Source organism: Peromyscus maniculatus, chromosome 4, assembly GCF_049852395.1.
Source record: "Peromyscus maniculatus bairdii isolate BWxNUB_F1_BW_parent chromosome 4, HU_Pman_BW_mat_3.1, whole genome shotgun sequence".
NCBI lineage: Eukaryota > Metazoa > Chordata > Mammalia > Rodentia > Cricetidae > Peromyscus > Peromyscus maniculatus.
In genome coordinates, this window is record NC_134855.1 from 78,247,673 (window position 1) to 78,268,674 (window position 21,002).

The following is a 21,002-nucleotide window of genomic DNA, read 5'->3' on the forward strand; positions in this document are numbered from 1 at the left end:
CTCAAGAGCAGAAGGATCCTTATCTGGTGAAATTCACCAATATGTGCCTATCAGGTGACACCCTCATTCAAAATGCATGGGTCAGACATGAGAGATAAGACTAGGAACATTTCGAGATTATAAATAGAAACAAAAACAAAGTATTAAAAAGTGAAGAATACGGGGCTGGAGAGATGGCTCAGTGGTTAAGAGCACCGACTGCTCTTCCAGAGGTCCTGAGTTCAATTCCCAGCAACCACATGGTGGCTCACAACCATCTGTAATGAGATTTGGTGCCCTCTTCTGGCCTGCAGGGACACATGCAGGCAGAATACTGTATACATAATAAATAAATAAACCTTTTAAAAAAAAAAAAAAAAAGTGAAGAATACAAGTAAGTCAGGGCCGAAAGAGAAGTTGATAGCTGTGAATATCTGTATTAAAGATGAAGAGAGATTGCAAATCCATAAAAAATAATTAGTACTAAGGAATAAGACCATCAAAGCTGCAGAGTGTAAGATGAACATGGAAAAATCAATTGTATTTCTACACACTCACCATCAAGAATCAAAATCAAAACTAAGAAAACAACCGCATAACATCAAAACCAGCAAAAATCTTTAGGACTATATTGAGCAGAAGACATGTAAGGCTTGTGTACTGAAAACTGAAAACCATCCTTCAACAAAGCAACTCAATAAACAGAGATCTGTGGTGCTTTGGCTGTGAGTGTCCCCACAGGCTCAGTCCCAGCAAGTGGTCCTGTTTCAGAATGTTGTAGAAGCCTGAGGATGTTGAACCTTCCCTCAAGTGGATGGCTAGGGGTGAAGGGAGGGGCTAACTTGAAGTTTTACAGTTGGCCCCACTTCCTGCCTACATTCCACTTCCTATTTGTGGACACGGTATAATTAACTCACCATCATGCTCCTGTCTCCACGCCCTCCCTGCCACGATGGTCTGTACCCCTCTTTAAACCATAATCTAAAATGAACCCTTCCTTCCTGGTGATGGTTTTGTCTCAGCAATGAGAATGTACAACACCTCACGTTCGTACAATGTGAGATTAACATCTGTAAAAGGCAACACTCCCCAAAGCAGTCTACAGCTCTAACACAGTCTCTATAAAATCTCATTTGACTTATCTGTTCAAACTGAAAAGCAGATCCTAACTTCATGTGGAGGAAGCAAGGGCCTCGGAGCAGTGAAAACTCTGTTAAAAAGAACACAGTTGGAGGGCTAACACTTCTTGATCTTGGAGTATTTCTGCATTAGGCCAGAATAGTCAGGTCTTCGGGGTGTTGGAGTAAGAGTGTACCTGTGGATTAACAAAATAAAACTGATAATCTTTTACAGCTCATTGATGTTTGCCAAGAGGGCCAAGAAAATTCACTGCGGTAAAAGACAATCTTCAACAAAGCCTGGGACAACTAGAAATTCATATGCAAAGGATTGAACTTGGACCCCTACACTCTATAGCCTGTAATATTACACAGGAATGAAAGACTGACACATGATATCCTGTAGAACCTGGAAAACATTATGTTAGATGAAAGGGGCGAGGCACAAAAGGCTACGAAAATGATCCCACTTACATGAAATGTCCAGAAAAGGCAAATCCTTGGAGATGAAGGTTAGTGGTTCCCAGGGAACGGGAGGGGGAGACGGAGAATAACAACTAATGGGTACAAACATTTCTTCCTGGGGTGATGAAATGTTCTAAAATTAGTGACATAACTGCACAGCTCTCTGATATAACCAAATAAAGAAACCAAATTTTATGAGAATTCCTGAGACCTAAGAAGATGGGTGACATCAGAAATAAAGATTGGCTCTTTTTCTGGAAGGTTCTAAATTAGCTAAATTCCTCCCCAGTTCTGGCATGCTCCCAGGGAACATAGGACAATGCTGGGGTGAAGGGCATGGGAAAGTCCCCTGACAACAGATGATGGGTATCTAGAACTCACTATGCAGACCAGGCTGGCCTTGAACTCAAGATCCACCTACCCCTTCCTTCTGAGCACTGGGATTATAGGTATGTGTCACTATACCCAGCTTGTTTTTCTTAAAGAAAACAAACAAACACACCCCACTATTAGCTTTTAAGAATCAGTGTTAAGAACCAGATAGCCTTGGGTCTAGATTCTGGACCAGCTCCTTGTGAAAGATTTACTTTCTCATGTGCGGAATGGGATGATGAAAGAGCCCTTACAAGTGGACTGGGTTAAGTGAGAAGATGCCTGGCTTCATAAGGGCTAAGCAGTTTTGTCATCATAAGTACTGTTTTCTACTTTTTAAAGCTCCCAGTACGGCTCAGTACAAGGGAACGGGTGGCATGGACCTCTTAATATAGTTTTACTTTATCCAGTAACAATTAGTACGTGCACTGGGACACTCTATGAGCTAATAAGCGATTGAGACGTAACAGTTGACATTTCTCACTGCTGCATTATAATCAAGCTAAAGGAGGACTGGCCAAGTACCCAGTTGCCATAGTAACAAAAAGTTTTTTGTCAGTCTACTTCAGTTTATTGAATTAAATGCTTTCTATTTGTCAGGCTGGGCTCTGTGTCTGAGTCTACTGCAAAGCCATGGAGTCCTTTCTACTTTCTAAATCTAATATTAAACTACAACTCAAAGCCAAGAGGACAACCAGTCATTTGTTGTGGGTCTTTGTCCTGGAGCTCACTAGAGCCAGCGGTGGATAGGACTGATTTAATAAGATGTTAAGCCACCTTCGGGCACCCACTAGTCCAAGTACTGGTGCAAAGTTCTCTCATCCTCACAGAGGCAGAGGAGAAGAAAGAGCACTAATGCTTGTTAAATGCTTCTCATGGGCTCTTCCTGCCTTTCCCTGTTTACACCACCCCAAAGCACAAAGCGGTGAGAACCATTTCCAACATCATACAGAGGACACCACCACAGATAAATCATTTTAAATAATTTTCCCAGGGACAGACTGACTTTTTCTTTCTTTCTTTCTTTCTTTCTTTCTTTCTTTCTTTCTTTCTTTCTTTCTTTCTTTCTTTTTCTCTCCCTCCCTTCCTTCCTTCCTTCCTTCCTTCCTTCCTTCCTTCCTTCCTTCCTTCATTTATTGCTTTTTTCAAGACAGGGTTTCTCTGTGTAGTTTTGGTGCCTGTCCTGGATCTCACTCTGTAGACCAGGCTGGCCTCGAACTCACAGAGTTCTGGGATTAAAAGTGTGTACCACCACCACCTAGTCAGGGACATAGTATATATATATATATATATATATATATATATATATATATATATATATATATATATATATTTATTTATTTATTTATTATAAATTTATAACAAGTTTTCAGAAATCTTTTAAGTTGGCTTAGGAAAACAACAATGTTAAAAATAAGGAAAAAATGGATGCTATGGAAAAGCAGAAGCAAAGGAAAAAGACAAACAAAATGTTCTCTTGTGAAGTTACTTCCATCAGGGATCAAGTTTTAGCCTGAGTTTCCCAAGCGGTCAAAACAACAAAGAAAATGGAGAGAACAAATTCACAGTCTTAAATCCGAATTGAGAGATTTTTGGTACTCTGCCATAACCTCAAAACACACACACACACACACACACACACACACACACACACACACACACACACACACACACGACACTGAATCCCAGTCAGTAAAGGGTGTTCTACCATATGCACACTCAGAAAGCACAGGTATGGGCTCAAAACTCACATTCCACATCCATTTCCTCAAAAGTGTGGTAGACTAACTTGGACGATCAACTCTAGGGTCCCAACATGTAAGTTCAAACCTCAGCTCTGTGCCTTCTAGCCACATGGTCATCTCCAGCTCACAAATTCCAGCATCTCATTTTCCTCGGCTGCTCTCCATCTCCACAACCCTATCATGGGGACTAATGCAATAAAATAAGGCATGTGGTGTCGTACCTAGACTCTACTATGGGTAAAGCTTTAACATTCCCCACACTTCCCTCACTGTGTATGGAGGACTATGTGCGGGGCACTGTTCTAAGCATCGTGGCAGAAGGAGAAAAGGAGGGGAGAGAGGGGGGATGAAAGGAGGGAGGGACGATGGGAGGGAGGAAGGGAGGGAGGGAGGCAAGCAGACCCAGTGGTGAGAGCTGTAAGCTGTTGTAACACCATATGACAGTGACTGCGAGGCTAACTTGGGTGTAAGGACAGGAACACCGGAGGCAGTAGCAGTGACAGCGAGACCTGTAACATGAAGATGCAGCTGAGCAAGGACAAGGGACACACCTCTGGGTATGTCTGTGAGGGACCCAGGGAGGTATAACCAAGGAGGGAAGATGCACCCTGAGTACGGGTGGCACCATCCCATGGGTGGGGCTTGGGTCATTTAAAGGAAAGGGGGAGAAAGCAAGAAGTGCTGGAATCATTTCTCTGCTTGCTCACCGCAGACGCAGTGTGACCAGTCAGCACACGTTCCCACTGCCATGCTTGACCCGCTGTGGCAGTCCGAGCCCTCTCAAACCACAAACCAAACAAATCCTTCCTCTTAGACGCTGCCCTTTGCCAGGTGTTAGGTCACAATGAGAACTCAATGAACAGATGGACAGCTGTAGGTGGACTCAGAATGCTCACCACAGGTTCTGTGACTCAGCTCTAAGGCATCAAGGATGGGTGACACCTGGTCATGCAGGGGCTGCCCTGTGAACTAGGGTTTTACAGCATTTTTAGCCTCTACCCACTATCTATTAGCAACAGCCCTAGGTGTGGCCATCAAAGCCATCTCCAGCACTGGGAAATGTCAGCGTCACTCCCTGCTGAAACTTGGTGCTCTAGCAGGGGAGCTGGCTGGTCTTGCTGGTGAATTGGGCTTGCAGCAAGAGAGACGGTTAGGAAGACAGAGGGCTCAGGGATCATTCTTAAGTTCTCAAACATAACAAGGCAAGATCATCTCAAGCATCCTGAGGGCTGGCCCTCTGTGCCACTGGATCAGCCTCTGATTTGCAGTGCCATTCCATTGCTCTCCATTCACAAGATGTACAATGAGTCCCAGCTGTACCTGACACCAGGGATTCCAGCCTAACTTCAAGAACATGCAATGAAAAGGAGACAGTCGTGCACATGTAGTACAGAGAGACACATGCTTCACAAAAGCCCCCGAGAATGAGCAGGAGCAGGAGCAGGAAGGGAGACGTGACCCTCTGTTCTTGAGGGAAGCAGGGACAATCTGATTGAGTCCCCTGGCATTGGCACAGAGGCTCTGGCACACAGGAAAGGAGGATGTGCAAAGGGCTGTGTGATGGGGCAGAGGTGAGGAGTACAGGAACAGGGTGTGCAACCGATGGGAAATGCAGGGCGTGCTCAGGAGGTGCTGCAAGATACTTCCAAATTTCACTAGAGTCTATGTGTGATGTGGGAGCTATCCAGATTGCTGTAACTCCAAGTCCTTATTTCTAATAATTCAAGAAAAATCAAGGCAGACATTGATCTCCATCAACTCAACAGGCATCCACCTTGGGGCTGCAAACTTCCCAGCTGAGGAACTTGTTCTAGTTCCATCCTCTGTCACTGTGATAAAACAAAACTTAGAGGAAGAGACTGACATGTTCAGATCATAGTCCATCACTGAGGGAAGTCAGATCAGGAACTCAAGCAGGAACTACAGAGGAGTGGCTCAGTCACTGGCTTATGCTCACCTGGCTTCCCTATACAGCTCAGGTCTGCCTGCCTAGGGATGGTTCCGCCCACAGTGGACTGGACCTGCTATGTCAGTCATCAACCATCAGTCAAGACAGTGTCCCACAGACACAGCCACAGGCTAATCTGATGGAGGCAATTCTTCATCTGAGGCTCCCCTTCCTAGGTGACTCTGGGTTGTATCAATTTGATAATAAAAACTAACCAGGACAGCACTGCATCCACTGCACCACATGCAAACTGTTGCCAAGAGAAGATCAGTAGTGTACACAGGATTTCCTCACTGACAAGTGGCAGTGCTAGGATGTGCCCCAGACTGCCTGACTCTGGGGACCACATCCACTGGGCTGCTTCCACGGTATATGTGAGGGCAGTGTCTGGATCAGACGTGTGGTGTGGAACTCCTCCAGGAGTGAAATACCCAGCAGCACTAGAGTAAAGGAATGGGATGAAGTTACCCAGAGAGAATATGGTATATGGAAAGGTTGAGCCTGCTTCCAAAAGAACATGATCCAGTGAAGGGGACTAAAAAGGAAGAAGGGCAGCACTCGGGAGGCAGAGGCAGGCGGATCTCTGTGAGTTCGAGGCCAGCCTGGACTACCAAGTGAGTCCCAGGAAAGGCGCAAAGCTACACAGAGAAACCCTGTCTCGAAAAACAAAAACAAAAAAAAAGGAAGAAGGGCAAACAAGAAGAGATGATTGGACAGAATCCCAACAGCTATAGAGAGTAGAGGAAAATGTGGTCAACTGCTGTGAGATAATGCCCTTGTAAACTGGTTTAATAAACTCTGATTGGCCAGTAGCCAGGCTGGAAGTATAGGCAGGGCCAGCAGAAGAGGAGCATGCTGGGAAGAGGAAGGCTGAGTCAGGAGATGCTATCCCGCCATCCAGGGAGCAGCATGTAATGGCACACAGGTAAAGCCACGGAAAACGTGGCAACATATAGATTAACAGAAATGGGCTGAGTTTAAGTGTGAGAACTAGTCAGTAGTAAACCTGACCTAATGGCCGAGCCGTTTTAATTAATATAAGCTTCTGTATATTTACTTGGGGCTGAGCAGCTGTGGACTGGGTGGGACACAGGAAAACTTCCAGGTACAGTCAACCTTGTCCAGTCCTGCTTGAAGGACAAGTAAGGATGTCAACATCTGCCAAATTTGATAGCAGATTCTTGGGGACCTGTGCCACAAACCCATTATTGGAGCAGATGCAAAGCCAGGATATGGGTGATCAAAGGCACATATTCAAGTACAGCAAAGGACAAAGGGTAGAGCAAGCAGAAGTTGAGCCTATGTGAAAGACTAGATGATATGAAGAGGCAATTGCTACAAGAATTCCCAAGTCTGGGTATGGAATAGACTGACCCAGGGAAATACAACACAAGTATCCGGTCCCACCTAGACCCATGAGCTAATCTTGTGCAACCTGTCTCCAGTCCATGAGGGACACTGACTGTCAGAAAGCATGGAGCAGGGCACTGTTTGTCAGTGCGGTGCAGAAACTTCCCAAGGCTCATCTGAGACCTGCTGCTTATATAAGGCCTGTTGGGGTCCACAGAAGTTTCCTAGTGAGATCTGAGCTTGCTTTACACAGCAGGGTTGCATATGGGGATGGATTGACCACGTGCATGGTTACCAGGTATTTGGAAGGGTCTGCACTTGACTGTGCTAGGGGGAGGTCTTTTGCTCCACCCCTTGGCATTTCTATAAATAGAAATAGAAATAGAAGAGACAGAAAGGGGTGGTGAGTTTTGAGCCAGGCCCTCCCGAGGGTATCCTGTGTTTCCATCTCTCTCCTCTATATGTCTATCTAAATCTCTTTTCCCTCACTCCTCAAGAGTATCCCAGAAAAAAAAGAGTGGGAGCAGGTCTCCCACAAAGGCCCGGGGCTATTCTGACACAGCCAGTTTAGCCCCCAGGAAACATGGACTCCAGACCTTGAGGTCTGAGGTATAGACCTCAGACCCACAGCATCAGCAACTACTTGGGTGGCTGCTACAGTCAGACAATCAGCCTTGCCCCAGGCCTATGGAGCCAGATTCTTCCATTTCTAGAGCTTTCCCCACAACCCCAGCTTCTGAGTACTTATAGAGCTGGGACACCAGGGATGACACTTCAGAGAGGGTTTTGGGAGCTGACGTCAGTAGTTAGGAATCTGCCCGACATCATTAGTGCACAGTGCCCTGAGATGCACCTGCTGTGTTTATGTGTGTTGGCGGTGGCATATGTATGTACACATGGAAGTCAGAGGACAACCTTTTCATCTCAGACAGCGTCTCTCACTGGCCTGGAATTTCCATGGGTAGAGCAGGCTAGCTGGCCCACAGGCCTCCAGGGGTCCTCCTGTCTATATCTGCCATCTCACCACCACCACAATAACAGATGTGCAAACCTGGCATTTTAGATGAGTGCTGTATCCAAACTCAGGTTCTGATGCTTGCAAGGCAAGCACTTTCCCAACGGAGCCAGCCCCCAGCTGTTGACTTTTATAGGAAATGGCATCACTGAGGGAAACTCGCATCGAGGTTTTGATGCTTCAAGCCCCTGCTGTATCCTCTAGAACTGAGAAGCACTTAGGACTGACTTCAGATACTAATCATGCAAGCTTTTTTGTTTGTTTGTTTGTTTGTTTGTTTGTTTGTTTGTTTGGTGTGTGTGTGTGTGTGTGTGTGTGTGTGTGTGTGTGTGTGTGTGTGTGTGTGTTTTGCAGAGAGAATGAAAATGTTGTCCAGAATTTTGCCTCTAATCTCCAGGGATCCCTAAGAACCTCCTTCTCAAAGACCAGCCATGCCACACACTCACCTGCAGGGGGCAGCATAACAGTGGTTCAGGCTCGCTCTATCTGTAAAGTCTGCATTCATTTCTTGGCTCCACCTAGGCCAATTTCTGTACAGCTTCAATCCTTCACCTATATAAAGGGTGTGTCAGTGGGATTTAGTGGAGCAATTTGAATTCTTAATGACATCACTCATGCAGAGCACTGAGCAGAGTGCCTGGTATACAAAGTTTCAGCGACATTTACATAGAGGCACTCTGACCCCAGAGTTCCTCCAACTGTGCTCACTTAGGAGTTCCAGCTTTTTGCATATGTAAACCATTCAAAATCTATTCCGACATATGTGCTGATGTGTTCCTACATGGACAACCAAAGATGTTTGGTACTTAGAGATGACCAAGTCCCTTAAGAGTTGAGGAAAATAAGACCTAGAAGAGCTAGACCGCTCACCTACAGCAAGGGCTGGCTCCCTGCACAAGAGTAACAGTAACCACCACAGATGAGGCTCCTTCAGTGTTTGTGATTCTCCCCTGAGCACCAAAGCTGCCTGAGCAACAGCCCAGCTGGGGAAGGCTAGATGTTCAGGGCTGGCTGAGCTGTCTGCCACTCCCCCTGAAGCAGTGGTACTTCAGTAGGGTACTGCGGGTACCCCTATAAATACAAAAGCCACTGAAGCTGCCAGGTGCCCACTGTTCCTCAGCAGAAAAGCCTCTCATTAGCCTCTGCCCCTGCCTTTAAATTGAAGCAAAACATTAGGATTTAATGACAGAGGCTGAGGATGGGTATCCATATACTAGCTGACGGGGGAGGGGTGTCCCAGCGTTCTCATCCCTTGCAATCCAAGTTTTCAGAAGAATGGTTAATTAACAGGCTGGAATTAGAGATGAAGCGGTAGGAGACAGTGTGAAGACAGGCTTTTAAGCAAAACAATTATGTGAATCCTTTAAAAGTCTTGAGAGACATTGTGTATGAGAGGTGTGTGTGTGTGTGTGTGTGTGTGTGTGTGTGTGTGTGTGTGTGTGTGTGTATGTGTGTGTGTGCGCGTGCGTGCGTGCGTGCGCACGCAACCCTTTCTGGCTACTTGTTAAGAGAAAACTAGTCGAGAAAGCAGCCATGAGAGAGAAATACAAGCTGTCCACACCCTTCCAAACAAACGTGTGCTGTGTGTCTCCCATGTGCCCAGAGCTCACTGTGTTTGTGGCTGGGACAACTAAGCAAGATGCATTCAGGCCCTTTGCCGGCCATCCTAAAGCTTCTATTGATGTGTGAGAGCGAGTGCCCATGGGCCTTTATTAGATCCGACTCTTAAGTCAGACAGAAAAGCACAGTTCTATGTGAGCTGGGGGAAAAAACGTCTATCCCACCTGGGAAGAGAGAGGAGAAAAGGTTCCTAGGAGAGAATGGTTATAGAGTGAGGTATCCCTCTTTGTATCCATAGAGACATAGATCTACTTATTTATGCATCAACCCATCCATTGATCAACTGATTCACCCATTCATTATTTTGTTTGTTTGGGTTTTAATTGATTGTTTTCAAGACAGGGAGCCTAAAGCTGGTCTGGAACTTGCTATATAACCCAGGTTAGCTTCCAACTTGCAATTCTCCTGCCTCGGCCTCTGGAGTGCTGGAATTACAAGCCTGAACCACCAGGTATGATCCATATTCTCTGTGTATGTAAGTGTTCATGTATGTTCATGTATGTGCAGGTCGGTGTGCACACATGTGTGGAAGCCAAAAGATAACCTCGGCTATCTATCAATCCTGAGGTGTTGGCTACCTCGCTCTTTTAGGAAAGATTCTCTCGCTGACCTGGAGCTTGCCAACTAGTCTAGAATGGCCAGAAAATCACAGGGAGCCATTAATCTCCATCTCCATAATGCCACACCAGGCTTTCTCTCCCTTTCTTTTTAAACAAGACAAAACAAACAAAGAGAAAAAGCATGGGCTCAGGGGAACCGAACTCAGGTCCTCACATCTGCAGCACACTACTGACTGAGATATCGCCCCGGCCTTGGCCCACATTCCTTCAAAGCTGCTGTTGCTGTTTCACAGTTGTGTGCTTAGGCCAGCAGAGAATTCCAAGAACTTCGTGATGTCAATCCTGTAAATAATCAGTATTCCTGGGAAGGTGCTGGAGGGCACATTTCTACTTAGGAGGAAAGGAAGGCTCGGATAGAAAACCCCCACCCTAAGTTCCAGGAAGGGTCACGAACAGCCAGCAGCCTGCTCCCCTGCTGCTCCGCTTCAGCACACTGGCCACCCTAGAATTCGCTCTGAGGCACTGTGTTGTTTTAAACTGTTTGTTTTGTTCTGATTTAACTCAAGCCCTTTGCATTCATTCGCAGGGTAAACAGGATGCTGCTCCTCTGTAATTTCCCTCAAGGCTGTCCTTAAACATCAGACTGTAAGGATGACTGTTGATTGGCAGGAGAAAAGAGTCTGGCAGAATTAACAAATTAAGTGATGACACCATCTGCCTTTGTACTCCTCGTGTCTGCAATGGAAAACAAAATACTTCTGAAATGCAGAAGTCGAGGGAGGGGCTGGCACGAGACCAAGGGATATTAACTAGAGAGCCCGGAGAAAGTGGGCTCCATGTCGGCATTGTTTTCACAGTTGTTCACACGTGTCACAGTGAGGCTTGCATCACAGTAAGCGTCTTCAACGTGCAGCTTACGGTTTCTTCTCAAACACACCCTGCAGGATAAAGGGCAGAGCACAAAGCTGAGGACCCGCAAGAACCTGATTCTTCACCGTCTGGGTGGAGCTTCTCCTGGAGCCTCTTCAATTATGAAAGGCAAAGCCACCTAACATTACAAGCTTTGGCAGAGCCAACAGCACTAAGGAGAACCACCCCCTTACACACCCCGGGGGGAGGCTGTTGCTGGGTTTGGGGGGTGCTTGTTTTAGGGGTGTGTATGTATGCACAGATGTGTATGTGGGTCTATGTGTCTGTACATGATGGAAGGCAGAGCTCTTCATCAGGCATCACGCTCTATTGCTTTCCACCTTATTTCTGGAGACAGTCTCTCTCACTGAACCTAGAATTTACCAACCGGCTAGCCTGGCTTTTATACATATGCTGGGTGGTCAAGACCGCAGGGCAAGCGTTTTCCTGGCAAAGTCATCTTCCAAGGCTTGAGGAGAGGATCCTGGAGATGTCCACCAGTGCCTCTGATTATCAGAACAGTGGCACTGTAGCTGCTACGGCTGCCGTCCACGCACACTGTGCCACGCCCGGTGCCCATAGCTTCTTACTGCCCGACACAGGTGGAAACACTGACTCAGCCACATGCCGGACAGGACCGAAGCAGGACCTGAAGCGGTCCGGAGCTGAGCGGCATCTACTAACAGACAACTTGTCAGCACCTGCGACACCCCCCCCCCCCAAAGTGACTCTGACTGCAGACTTGGGCTCCTCACAAGGGACAAATGTCGGAGTACTCCTGTGCTCTGAGAGTTGGACTTGAGCTCTGTTCCGGAAAGGACAATCATGGTGCTGTCTCTGGGATCCCAGAAGTTAGGAAGAAATTAGAGAGAGAACACAGGGCTGCTTAGGGAGCGCAGTGAGAATTCATCCTCGCATCTGTTTACCACAGAACCCTCGGCGGAAGCGGAGCAGTGTGCAAAGCCTCCTCTTTTTTAAATAGACATGAAGCGGTTCTGCTTGAAACAGGAAGCGGATCCACACCCCAAACTCTGGCCACTCTGGGTTCCCCTTTCCCCCTTAGTACCCCAGAGGCCCAGTCTGGAAAGCAATGACAGGAACTGGAAATGAAGGCCCAGCAGAGAGCTGAGTCCCACTTTATCCTGACCTTCCTCATCTATCTGAGATCTGGGCGCCTCCCTCTGTACGCTTCCATTTCTTCACCACCCAAAGACGCCCAGTTCCACTTCCTTAAAGACGATGATGGGCTTATTAATAACGACGGCTGATCTCGCGAGAGACAGGGCAAAGGACCAGGAGACTTTGTTGTAGTATAGCCCAACTATTGAACGGCTGTAAATGTATTCGAGCTCTACCAGAAATGTCCCCCATAGGCTCCTATTTAAACTCTTGGTCGCCAGCTACGGTGGGCCTGGAGGTGGGGCCTAACTAAGGAAGTGAGTCGCTAGGGGTGGGCCTTGAGGCCTAGGCTCACTTGTGCTCCCTGCTGGCTAGTCTCTCCCTCCCTCTCTCTCTCTCTCTGCCCCCCTCCCTCCTCTTTCCTCCCCTCTCCTTCCTTACTGCAGAAGGAACATGACCAGCCCCCTCTCCCGTCACCACGCCTTCTCTGAACTAACGGCCTGTATCCCCTTGAGCTGTAAGCCAAAACAGACCCTTCCTTCTTTAAGTTGCTTCGAGTCGGGAATTTAATCACCGCACTGAGAAAAGTAACTAATATCAGAGAGTCTAGTTCATCCTTTCCTCCATTTCATAGATGAGGAGACTGAAGTACAGAGAAATTAAAACGTGTGGTGTATATAAAGAAACAACAATAACCCCAGGATAGCCCATGCTAGGCTTGGCTACACTCACACACACCACACACCTCCTCCCATGAAAAAACTGTGAAGTTAAAAAATAACCACCACCCCGATCCCTTTCCCAGGAATCCCCGCTGTCCCTGGATATCATCTTGTTGCCTGTAATTGCTGAGCTTTCCAGAGGCCAGGCAGCTCTTGTTGAGAATTTCATTTCTGGTCAGATGAAATCATTTTCTCTCACAAGAGAGTGCCAGGGGCCAAAGGATGTCTTTAGGAGAGAATATGCATGAAGGAACCTTAAAAGCAAAACAAAGAGACAGGCCACATGTGGTCACCATCTGGTCCTATGACTGTTTAGGATGGAGTGCTTCTGAGGACAGCTTTCTCATGAGATGCCACTCACCTGCCTGCATCTGAGAGGAGCAACGGTGTTCTGGGCATCCCCTCTACCTGCATATGGAAAGAGGCACGGTTTGTCTAAGGTATGTCCTCATCCATCCAGACCATCAGTCTGCCTGGGACACCTGGGCTCAGCATACAGTGAGCACCCCCTGGCTCACGTGGGCTCTGGGTGAAGTGCAGATTCCCAGGTGCCCTGTTTGGGAGATTTTATTCAAGCAGGCTTTGAGTCATTCCTATGTCTATATTAACGAGCCAATCAGACATCCTGGCAAGCACATGCAGGCTGGGAACTGTCCCTAAGAGCTGCTAGCCCCAGGTGGCCAACAGGAGAGACTTTCTTTCACTGTTATTCAGGAACAAACTCATTGAAAACTTTTATTTTTCTATTTTATTTTATTTTTTAGTGATATCGTGTTGAGCAGCGTCACGCTGAACTGTCAATATAACTGAAATATTCCTGCATTCTTCCACAAGCTGTGTTAGTCATGGCATTGTGGTTAGTGTGGTGGCTGTCAGGTGACGGCAGGCAAGCATTTGAAGCTGTTTTACCATGACGTTTTTTCAGGAGAACTGAAAGCGTGAAGCAGTGACAGGAATCACAGCAGGCTTTATTGAAGGCTGGCAGTGACACACTGCTCTAAGAGCTCACAGGGCATCTGTCTTCCGGAGCCGCTGATACAGGAGCTCCTCAGATCCCGTGTTACAGATGTGGTAACTAAGGTACAGAGAGGTTAAGTGACTTGGTCAGGGTCACACAGCAGAAAAGTAGTCAAAGACCAATTGGTCCTCTCCTGGGATTCTACAGCCCCAACTCTTGACTGCCAACTACACAGTTACATCATCCCCTGACAGCTCCAGGTCCTATACCATCAACTTACCAACTTCTGTAAGCATCTCTGAAACTCTTCCCTCTTCCTTCCTTATTCTTAGGAATTACTTCATGCAGAGCTAAATATGCAGAAGACTTTTTATCCTGCGGGCTTCGTTCTGTTTTTCTTCCCATGAAACTCCCTGTGTGTCCCTCAGATTTGTGTGTTGAAACCTCAACCTTGACATGAGGGCGTGAGGTGTGCCTGTTTTGAGGGTGGCCCTGCAGTGAGATTAGTGCCATTCAAAAGGTGGGGAGGGGGAGCTGGAGCGCTCACTTAGCAGTTAGGAATGTGTGTTAACTCTTGCAGAGAGCCCAAGCTCAGCTCTCAGAACCCATGGTGGGTGGCTCACAACTTCACCTCCAGGGTTCAGACACCCTCCCTGGCTGCTCTGCAAACTACATTCATGTACACATATATACATACTTATATGCATACATACATACACACGCATACACACATACATACATACATACACACACATACATTCACACATACACACATATACACAGACACACACATACATACAAACAAACAAACAAACAAACAAATAATTTCTAAATAAAAACAAAGTCTTAAAAAGGAGGGTGTGCTGGTTAGGTTTTGTCAATTTAATACAAATCTTGAGTAACTTGGGAAGAGAAAAATCTTAACTGAGGAAATGCCCCCAATGAAACTGGCCTGTAGGCAAATCTGTGGAGCGTTTTAGGACTAATGAATGACAGAAAGGGCCCAGCCTACTGTGGGCCGTGCCACCTCTGGGCAGGTGGTCCTGGGTGGTAATAAATAAGCAAGCTGAGCAAGACAGCATGAAACACCCCACCGCGGCGGCTGCTTCACTCCCCTAGATTCCCTGAGTTCCTGCCCTGGCTTCCCTCACTGACGGGTCTGGCCTGTAAGATGAAATAAACCCTTTCCTCCCAAGTTACTTTGGCCATAATGTCTCATCACTGCAATAGCAATCCTAACTAAAACAGGGGGCAGGGAACTCTGTCCCCCACTTCTTGCCAGTGAGGATGTGATAAAATGCCAACAACCTGCCCCCGGGAAAAGGCCTCCCTAGAACCCAGCCACGTGGGTAGCCTGGACCTGACTTTCCCCTCCAAAACTATATATGAGGCACACTCCTCTGCTATTAAACGACTAGACAACGGCATTTTGTCAGAGTGGCCTGAGTGAGTCGGACAACTCTATCTTCTGGTGCGTTCCCCCTTTCTCTTTCAGTCCCAGCATAGACAGTTGCCATCATCAGCAACACTCTTCATGCCCCCAGTCAGCCCAGAGGTCCCTCTTCTGGGGTCTCACAGTGCTCAGTTGATCCTGTCCCCAATGTAGATCACTCCCACTGCAGATGCCTGTTGACTAACTTGTTCCTCAAGTTAGGCCCCCTGTAGAAGAAGGTTTCTTTGTTTAGCATTTACCTCCAGGCTCCTCAAGTGCCTGCTGAACTGTACAGAAATCTCCGAGCTGTGAGAAAACAGCATGTACACTACACCTGCTGAAGGGTACAGCAGCCCATGTGGAGAAAGACCCAGCACACTGGGAAGACTGGGTGAAGAAGCAGAGAAGGGGCAGAGTTCTAATCCATGTCCATCTCGAGAGAGGCCCAGATGGGTTCAAAGGGCAGACGGGATGGGGGCACAACATCTAGGACTGACATCACAGCGCCCCCCGTTACTGCACTGCTGAACTGTATAGAAACGCCAAGCAGCAGGTACTTCCTCTGAGGCACCCCTGCGGGCATCTTCAGCAACACTCTCAGCACGCCCCAGGTAAGCCAAACAAGACCCCCTCTGTTTGCTCTGTACAGATCACCAAGAGTCAGCCTCTCTCCCAACTCCTTGCAAAGAGAAAAATACACAGGTCTATTCACCCCACCTCCTCTGGGAGCCCAGGAAACTTCCTGGGCTGTGTCTCCTGATCCCCAAAGGAGAGGCAGAGAACCCTTCCACCTGCCAAGAGACATTAGGAGGCAAGCCGGGCTTCAGATCCTGCATCCTTCAATCCCAAGCTGAATCTGGAACACTGCCTGTCTGCATCCCCACCCTCATCCTCCCAAAATAAAGGGCCTGGGCGGCAGAAATAAGCATCTCAAGTACATGCAAATGTCTTGCTCCCAAGGAAGGCAGACTTGGTATTTTAATTTGGAATTCATCTGAAGCTGTAATGTTCCTGCCACACATGGAACACGTGTGCGTCACCTGCTTCCCCCCTTCCCTCCCCACCACCAATTCTAGAAAACATGACAGGCTTTTTCCTACTTAAGATACTGCTGACATTTTATGGGACTATGCCAAGAGTCAAAAGTTCCTAAGCAGCTTCCTGAAGAGGGGTTCGATTGCCTTTTGACCTCAGGGTGCTCCACTCCCACCTTCCCAGTCTAGACCACCAGAAAGCTAACCTTTAAGAATTACTGACATGAGACTCTAGGTCCACCCTCCAGCCCCACCCCATGCAGGAAGTCACAGCGGCTGTGTGCTCATGAGCAATGGTCATGACCATCTGGCCATATCCAGAAGACAGCATCCATCACATTCCTCCTCATCCTTTGGTTCCCAGAGTCCTACCAGACTCTCTTCCATGATGTCCCCTGGGCTTTGTATGGAGTGACATGGATGCCCCATTTGGGGCCAAGCATTCAGTGGTCACCTATTATCAGCACTTTGACCAGTTATGGATTCTCACTTTGATTTCTGCCCACTGTAGGAAGACTTCTCTGATGACAGCTAAGAAATGCACGAGTCTATGATCATAAGCATAAATACTTAGAAGACAGTTTTAGGGCAGGTCCATTGGTTGGCCTGGAACTTACTGTGTAGACCAGGCTGGCCTTGAACTAACAGAGATCCTCCTGTCTCTGCCTCCAAGTGCCAGGATTAAAGGTCTGCCACCATGCCGGACTGGCCACAAGCTTTTGATAGGTGCCAGACTCAGATACTCTCCCTGGAGTGGGAGAGAAAGGAAAGGAGGGGATGAGGGTAGGAGGGGGCTGGTTGCACAGAAGGCGGTCAGTGGGAGGGGGAGGGAGTAGTGGGGGTTGGATGTAATCACAGTACATTGTACACAGTTTAAATGTAAAAAACAAATTACAGACTCTCTATAGTTATGTGTCTGCATTATAAGAATGCAGCACATTATCTTTGTAAAATTATTTCTTTCTCATCTGTTTCTAGATTTTTTAAAAATCCATTAAGCAATTGCACATGAGCTGTGTCACAGCCCAAAGTATGAGTCTGAATTAAAAAAGAAAAATAAAAACACTCTACAGCCCTAGCCCACAGCCTAACTCGGGTCCACAAGACTGGTCTGGATGTGCCAGGAAAAAGAATTTTGTTTCTCTGTTGTGTGATTGTGTAGCCATTTAAATTTTATTAGCAATTACTGGGTCTGTTACCACTGACTACATTTTGCAGTTACGGCCAAGTCCTGGCAACTGGGAGCATGCCCAAATGAGAAGCGGCCCAGGTGGACCTGGCCACACTAGAGATGCACTGGAATGTGACCCTGCCCCTCACTAGGAACCATTTCATTAGGATTCTCTTGGAGGCAGCCCATGCTGATAGTAGTGGAGCTGGTTGGAAGTGGGAGAGAGGAAGATAGGATGAAGCAGATTCAAAGGATGACGATAAGAAGACTCCACACTGCTAAAGCCCTTGCTTGGTGACAGTGCTGGCAGGTCCCAAAGGACAGCTTCCACCTAGGAGAGACGCAGAAAGCTGGGAGGTTCTTGGTCAGATTTTAGTACATTGTGTCCAAGGCCTCCTGTTCATCAGAACAGGGCTAAAAGGGCATGGACAGGGATATGGGAGAAGCAGCTTTTATTATTATTATTGTTGTTGTTGTTGTTAACAACAACAACAATAATAACAACTGTGCACAAATTAGAATATTCCGTGAGTAACTAAGGAGTTGGTCTTCTCAGAATGACACCAAATGAGGTAAACCTCCTGGCTTTCTCTCTAAGCTCCTGGAAGCCTTAATTCCACAGACTCAGTTCATCTTCTTCCCTAACCAGGGCCTGGACCTTCTGTCTCAGCTTCAAGAGAGAGGGACCCTGGGCTCTTATCACCCTTCTCATCTTCCAAGTGGTGGGAGATGGTCCACTGGGAGCTGGAGAGCTCAGCCATGGACATGGGCCTGAGCTATACCCACCTCTGGACACCCCCTAACACATGTCCAGATAGTCTACCTCCAGCATACGGCTCGGGGAGGAGAGATGCTAATTTTTTTCCACGTACTGTCTCTCTGAACATCCACAGTGATTTTCAAATTGAACAGTTCACCTTCCTTAACTTAGAATCTGAGTAATTATCCAACTTGCCTTTGATGCCTGAAAGAGCATGTGGGAACCTGCATTAAAATTCTCTGGCCACCCTAGAGACTTCCTCCTACGGGACATGATGTATCCCTGGGAAGGGAGAGATAGGGAAGTTGACCATATTAAGCATCAGACAAGTACATGGTGCCCACACCTTCCTGTGTATTCTCACTCTGTCCCACTCCAATTTCACAGACAAAAGCTAGGCCACAGGAAGGGGAGTGGTCAGCCAGGCGCAGGTGCAGAGTCTATACCAGAAGCATGGCTCCTCTGCCAATCACAGCTGAGTTAGTGAATCTATACCAGAAGCATGCCTCCTCTGCCAGTCACAGCTGAGTTAGTGAATCTACACCAGAAGCATGCCTCCTCTGCCAATCACAACTGAGTTAGTGAATCTATACCAGAAGCATGCCTCCTCTGCCAATCACAGCTGAGTTAGTGAATCTATACCAGAAGCATGCCTCCTCTGCCAATCACAGCTGAGTTAGTGAATCTATACCAGAAGCATGCCTCCTCTGCCAGTCACAGCTGAGTTAGTGCTCAGCAGCAGTTGCTGACGGAGGAAGAGTTTGGGGCTCCATTGTGTCCTCCCAAAATGCCCATGGGATTGAAGGGACACCAAAGCAGTATCTTGCCCAGGTACCATAGTTCCACAGGATGGAGCCAGGATTTGACACAGGCAATGTGGCTCCACACCAGGCCTCTCCCACTGTACATGCCAGCTCCCATCCTGCCAGCCCAACACCCTAAGGGAAGGCATACACACATGGTGCATTTATCTGTCAGGAAATGTTCAACATCCTCGGTTGAAGCATCAAAAACTACCAGTCCAATATGTCACTGGTGGCAGGGCATCCCACTTGCAGTGGCTTGAATAGGAATGGCCCCCATGGAATCATGTGTTTGAATGGTTGGCCCACTGGGAATGGCACTATTAGGAGGTGTGGCCTTGTTGGAGTAGGTGTGGCCTTGTTGGAGGAAGTGTGGCCTTGTTGGAGGAAGTGTGTCACTGTGAGGGTGGGTTTTGAGGTCTCATATATGCTCAAGCCACACCCAGTGAACAGTTCACTTCCTATTGCCTGAAGATGCAGAACTCTCAGCTCCTTCTCCAGCACCATGTCCGCCAGCATGCTGCCTTGCTTCTTGCCATGATGACAATGGACTAAACTCTGAAACTATAAGCCAGCCCCAATTAAATGTTTTCCTTTACAAGAGTTGCTGTGGTCATGGTGTCTCTTCACAGCAATAGAAACCCTAACTAAGACACCACTGTTTTATGTGCCACTAAGGACTAAAACATTGTGCTGGTCACTCTAGGGCCCCCTGTTTTCTGACTCCATCAGAAGTATGGAGGGGACGATCCATCTTCCAACTACAGCCATCTTGAAGGCCTTCACATGAACAAGAAGTTGAAATGCGGGATAGATGTGGAGTGTGGAGGTTTTGGTAAGTTCTAATGTCAGATCTCTTTTTTCTTCTTCTTAAAGAAAGCCTGATAAGCCCAATCTTTATATGTGAGCGTCCAACTTATAAACATTAGCAGCTGGCTCATATTCTTAGTGTCCTCAACAAGGCAAACACACGGGACTTAAAAGCCCTGAACTGGCTGGGACATCCAGTCGCAGCCATCCCAGAGTGTAGGCAGGGCTGGAAAGCAGAAAGCTGGTGACAGTGTGTCTCATCTATCGCACCCTGCCTACCCATGGCTGTGAAAAGCACAGCTTTGCCAGGCTGCTGTTCTCACAAACTAACATGCTGGGTACCTCCTCATCGCAGAAGTGGAGAACTCAAGATGTTCCAGATGATGGAAGAAAGAGTGTAATAACTGATTTAAATATATTTATATTTAGTCTCTCCTCCATGGAGAACACACCTGCCTCAACACTCGGACCTTGCACTTCTAGCCTCCAATGTGTGGAAGAACACATTTCTGCTGCTTTGTGTCATCCAATTTATGATACTGCATTCTAGAAGTCCTAAGAAACTGATATGCCTGGGGAGTTTGGGAGTGCTTTGTCTTTTTTCACCTTGAGCAAAATTGCTGGTATTTTTTGGGAAGGGGGAGGGGACAAAAAAAACCTACCAGGAGCTTTTTAGAAAAGTTTGCAAGAGATAAGGTTTACATCAAGCCTGACAACCTGGAGCTGTTCATATTTCGGTAACTGACAGGTCCTCCCGAGGAACAAATGATTCCAACATCAGAACTAAGACTCTTCTCATGCTGGGCTGCACAGGCATGATATGCACATCTAGGGTAGAGAGAGGGTTGCCGCAGCAAGTTTTAGGGTGGCCCCAAGCCAGTGTGTGCGGTGGGAGGTCCTCACATACACAGGTGACAGAGCAGAACACCATCACCCGACGCCACTTAGGTGTTAAATGGTGTGTGGCTGCAGCAGAGCTGAGGACCAGCCGAACAGCCACTGTGGCAGTTGGGGACCAAGTCCAGGGCCACTGAGGCCGAGACTCTGGAGGAATGCAGGCAGCACCTCCAAACCTCCTTGCCCTCTCAGTCACCCAGCTCACCTCAGCCTGC

At 47.4% G+C, this 21,002-nt stretch overlaps 1 protein-coding gene across 5 annotated transcripts in view; it reads right to left on the minus strand.

Moving 5' to 3' along the window:
* The window catches only part of Ldlrad3 (low density lipoprotein receptor class A domain containing 3), a 242,004-nt gene that overhangs the window by 136,259 nt on the left and 84,743 nt on the right, over window positions 1-21,002 (minus strand). The window contains exon 1 of one of the 5 annotated variants that reach the window (XM_042275802.2): window positions 4,387-4,510. The exons of the other annotated variants lie outside the window; for them this stretch is intronic. Within the exon in view, the coding sequence (XP_042131736.2) occupies window positions 4,387-4,429 (43 nt within the window). The 5' untranslated portion in view covers window positions 4,430-4,510. Of the gene's footprint in view, window positions 1-4,386; window positions 4,511-21,002 lie in introns of those variants that run through there. 5 annotated transcript variants of the gene reach the window in all.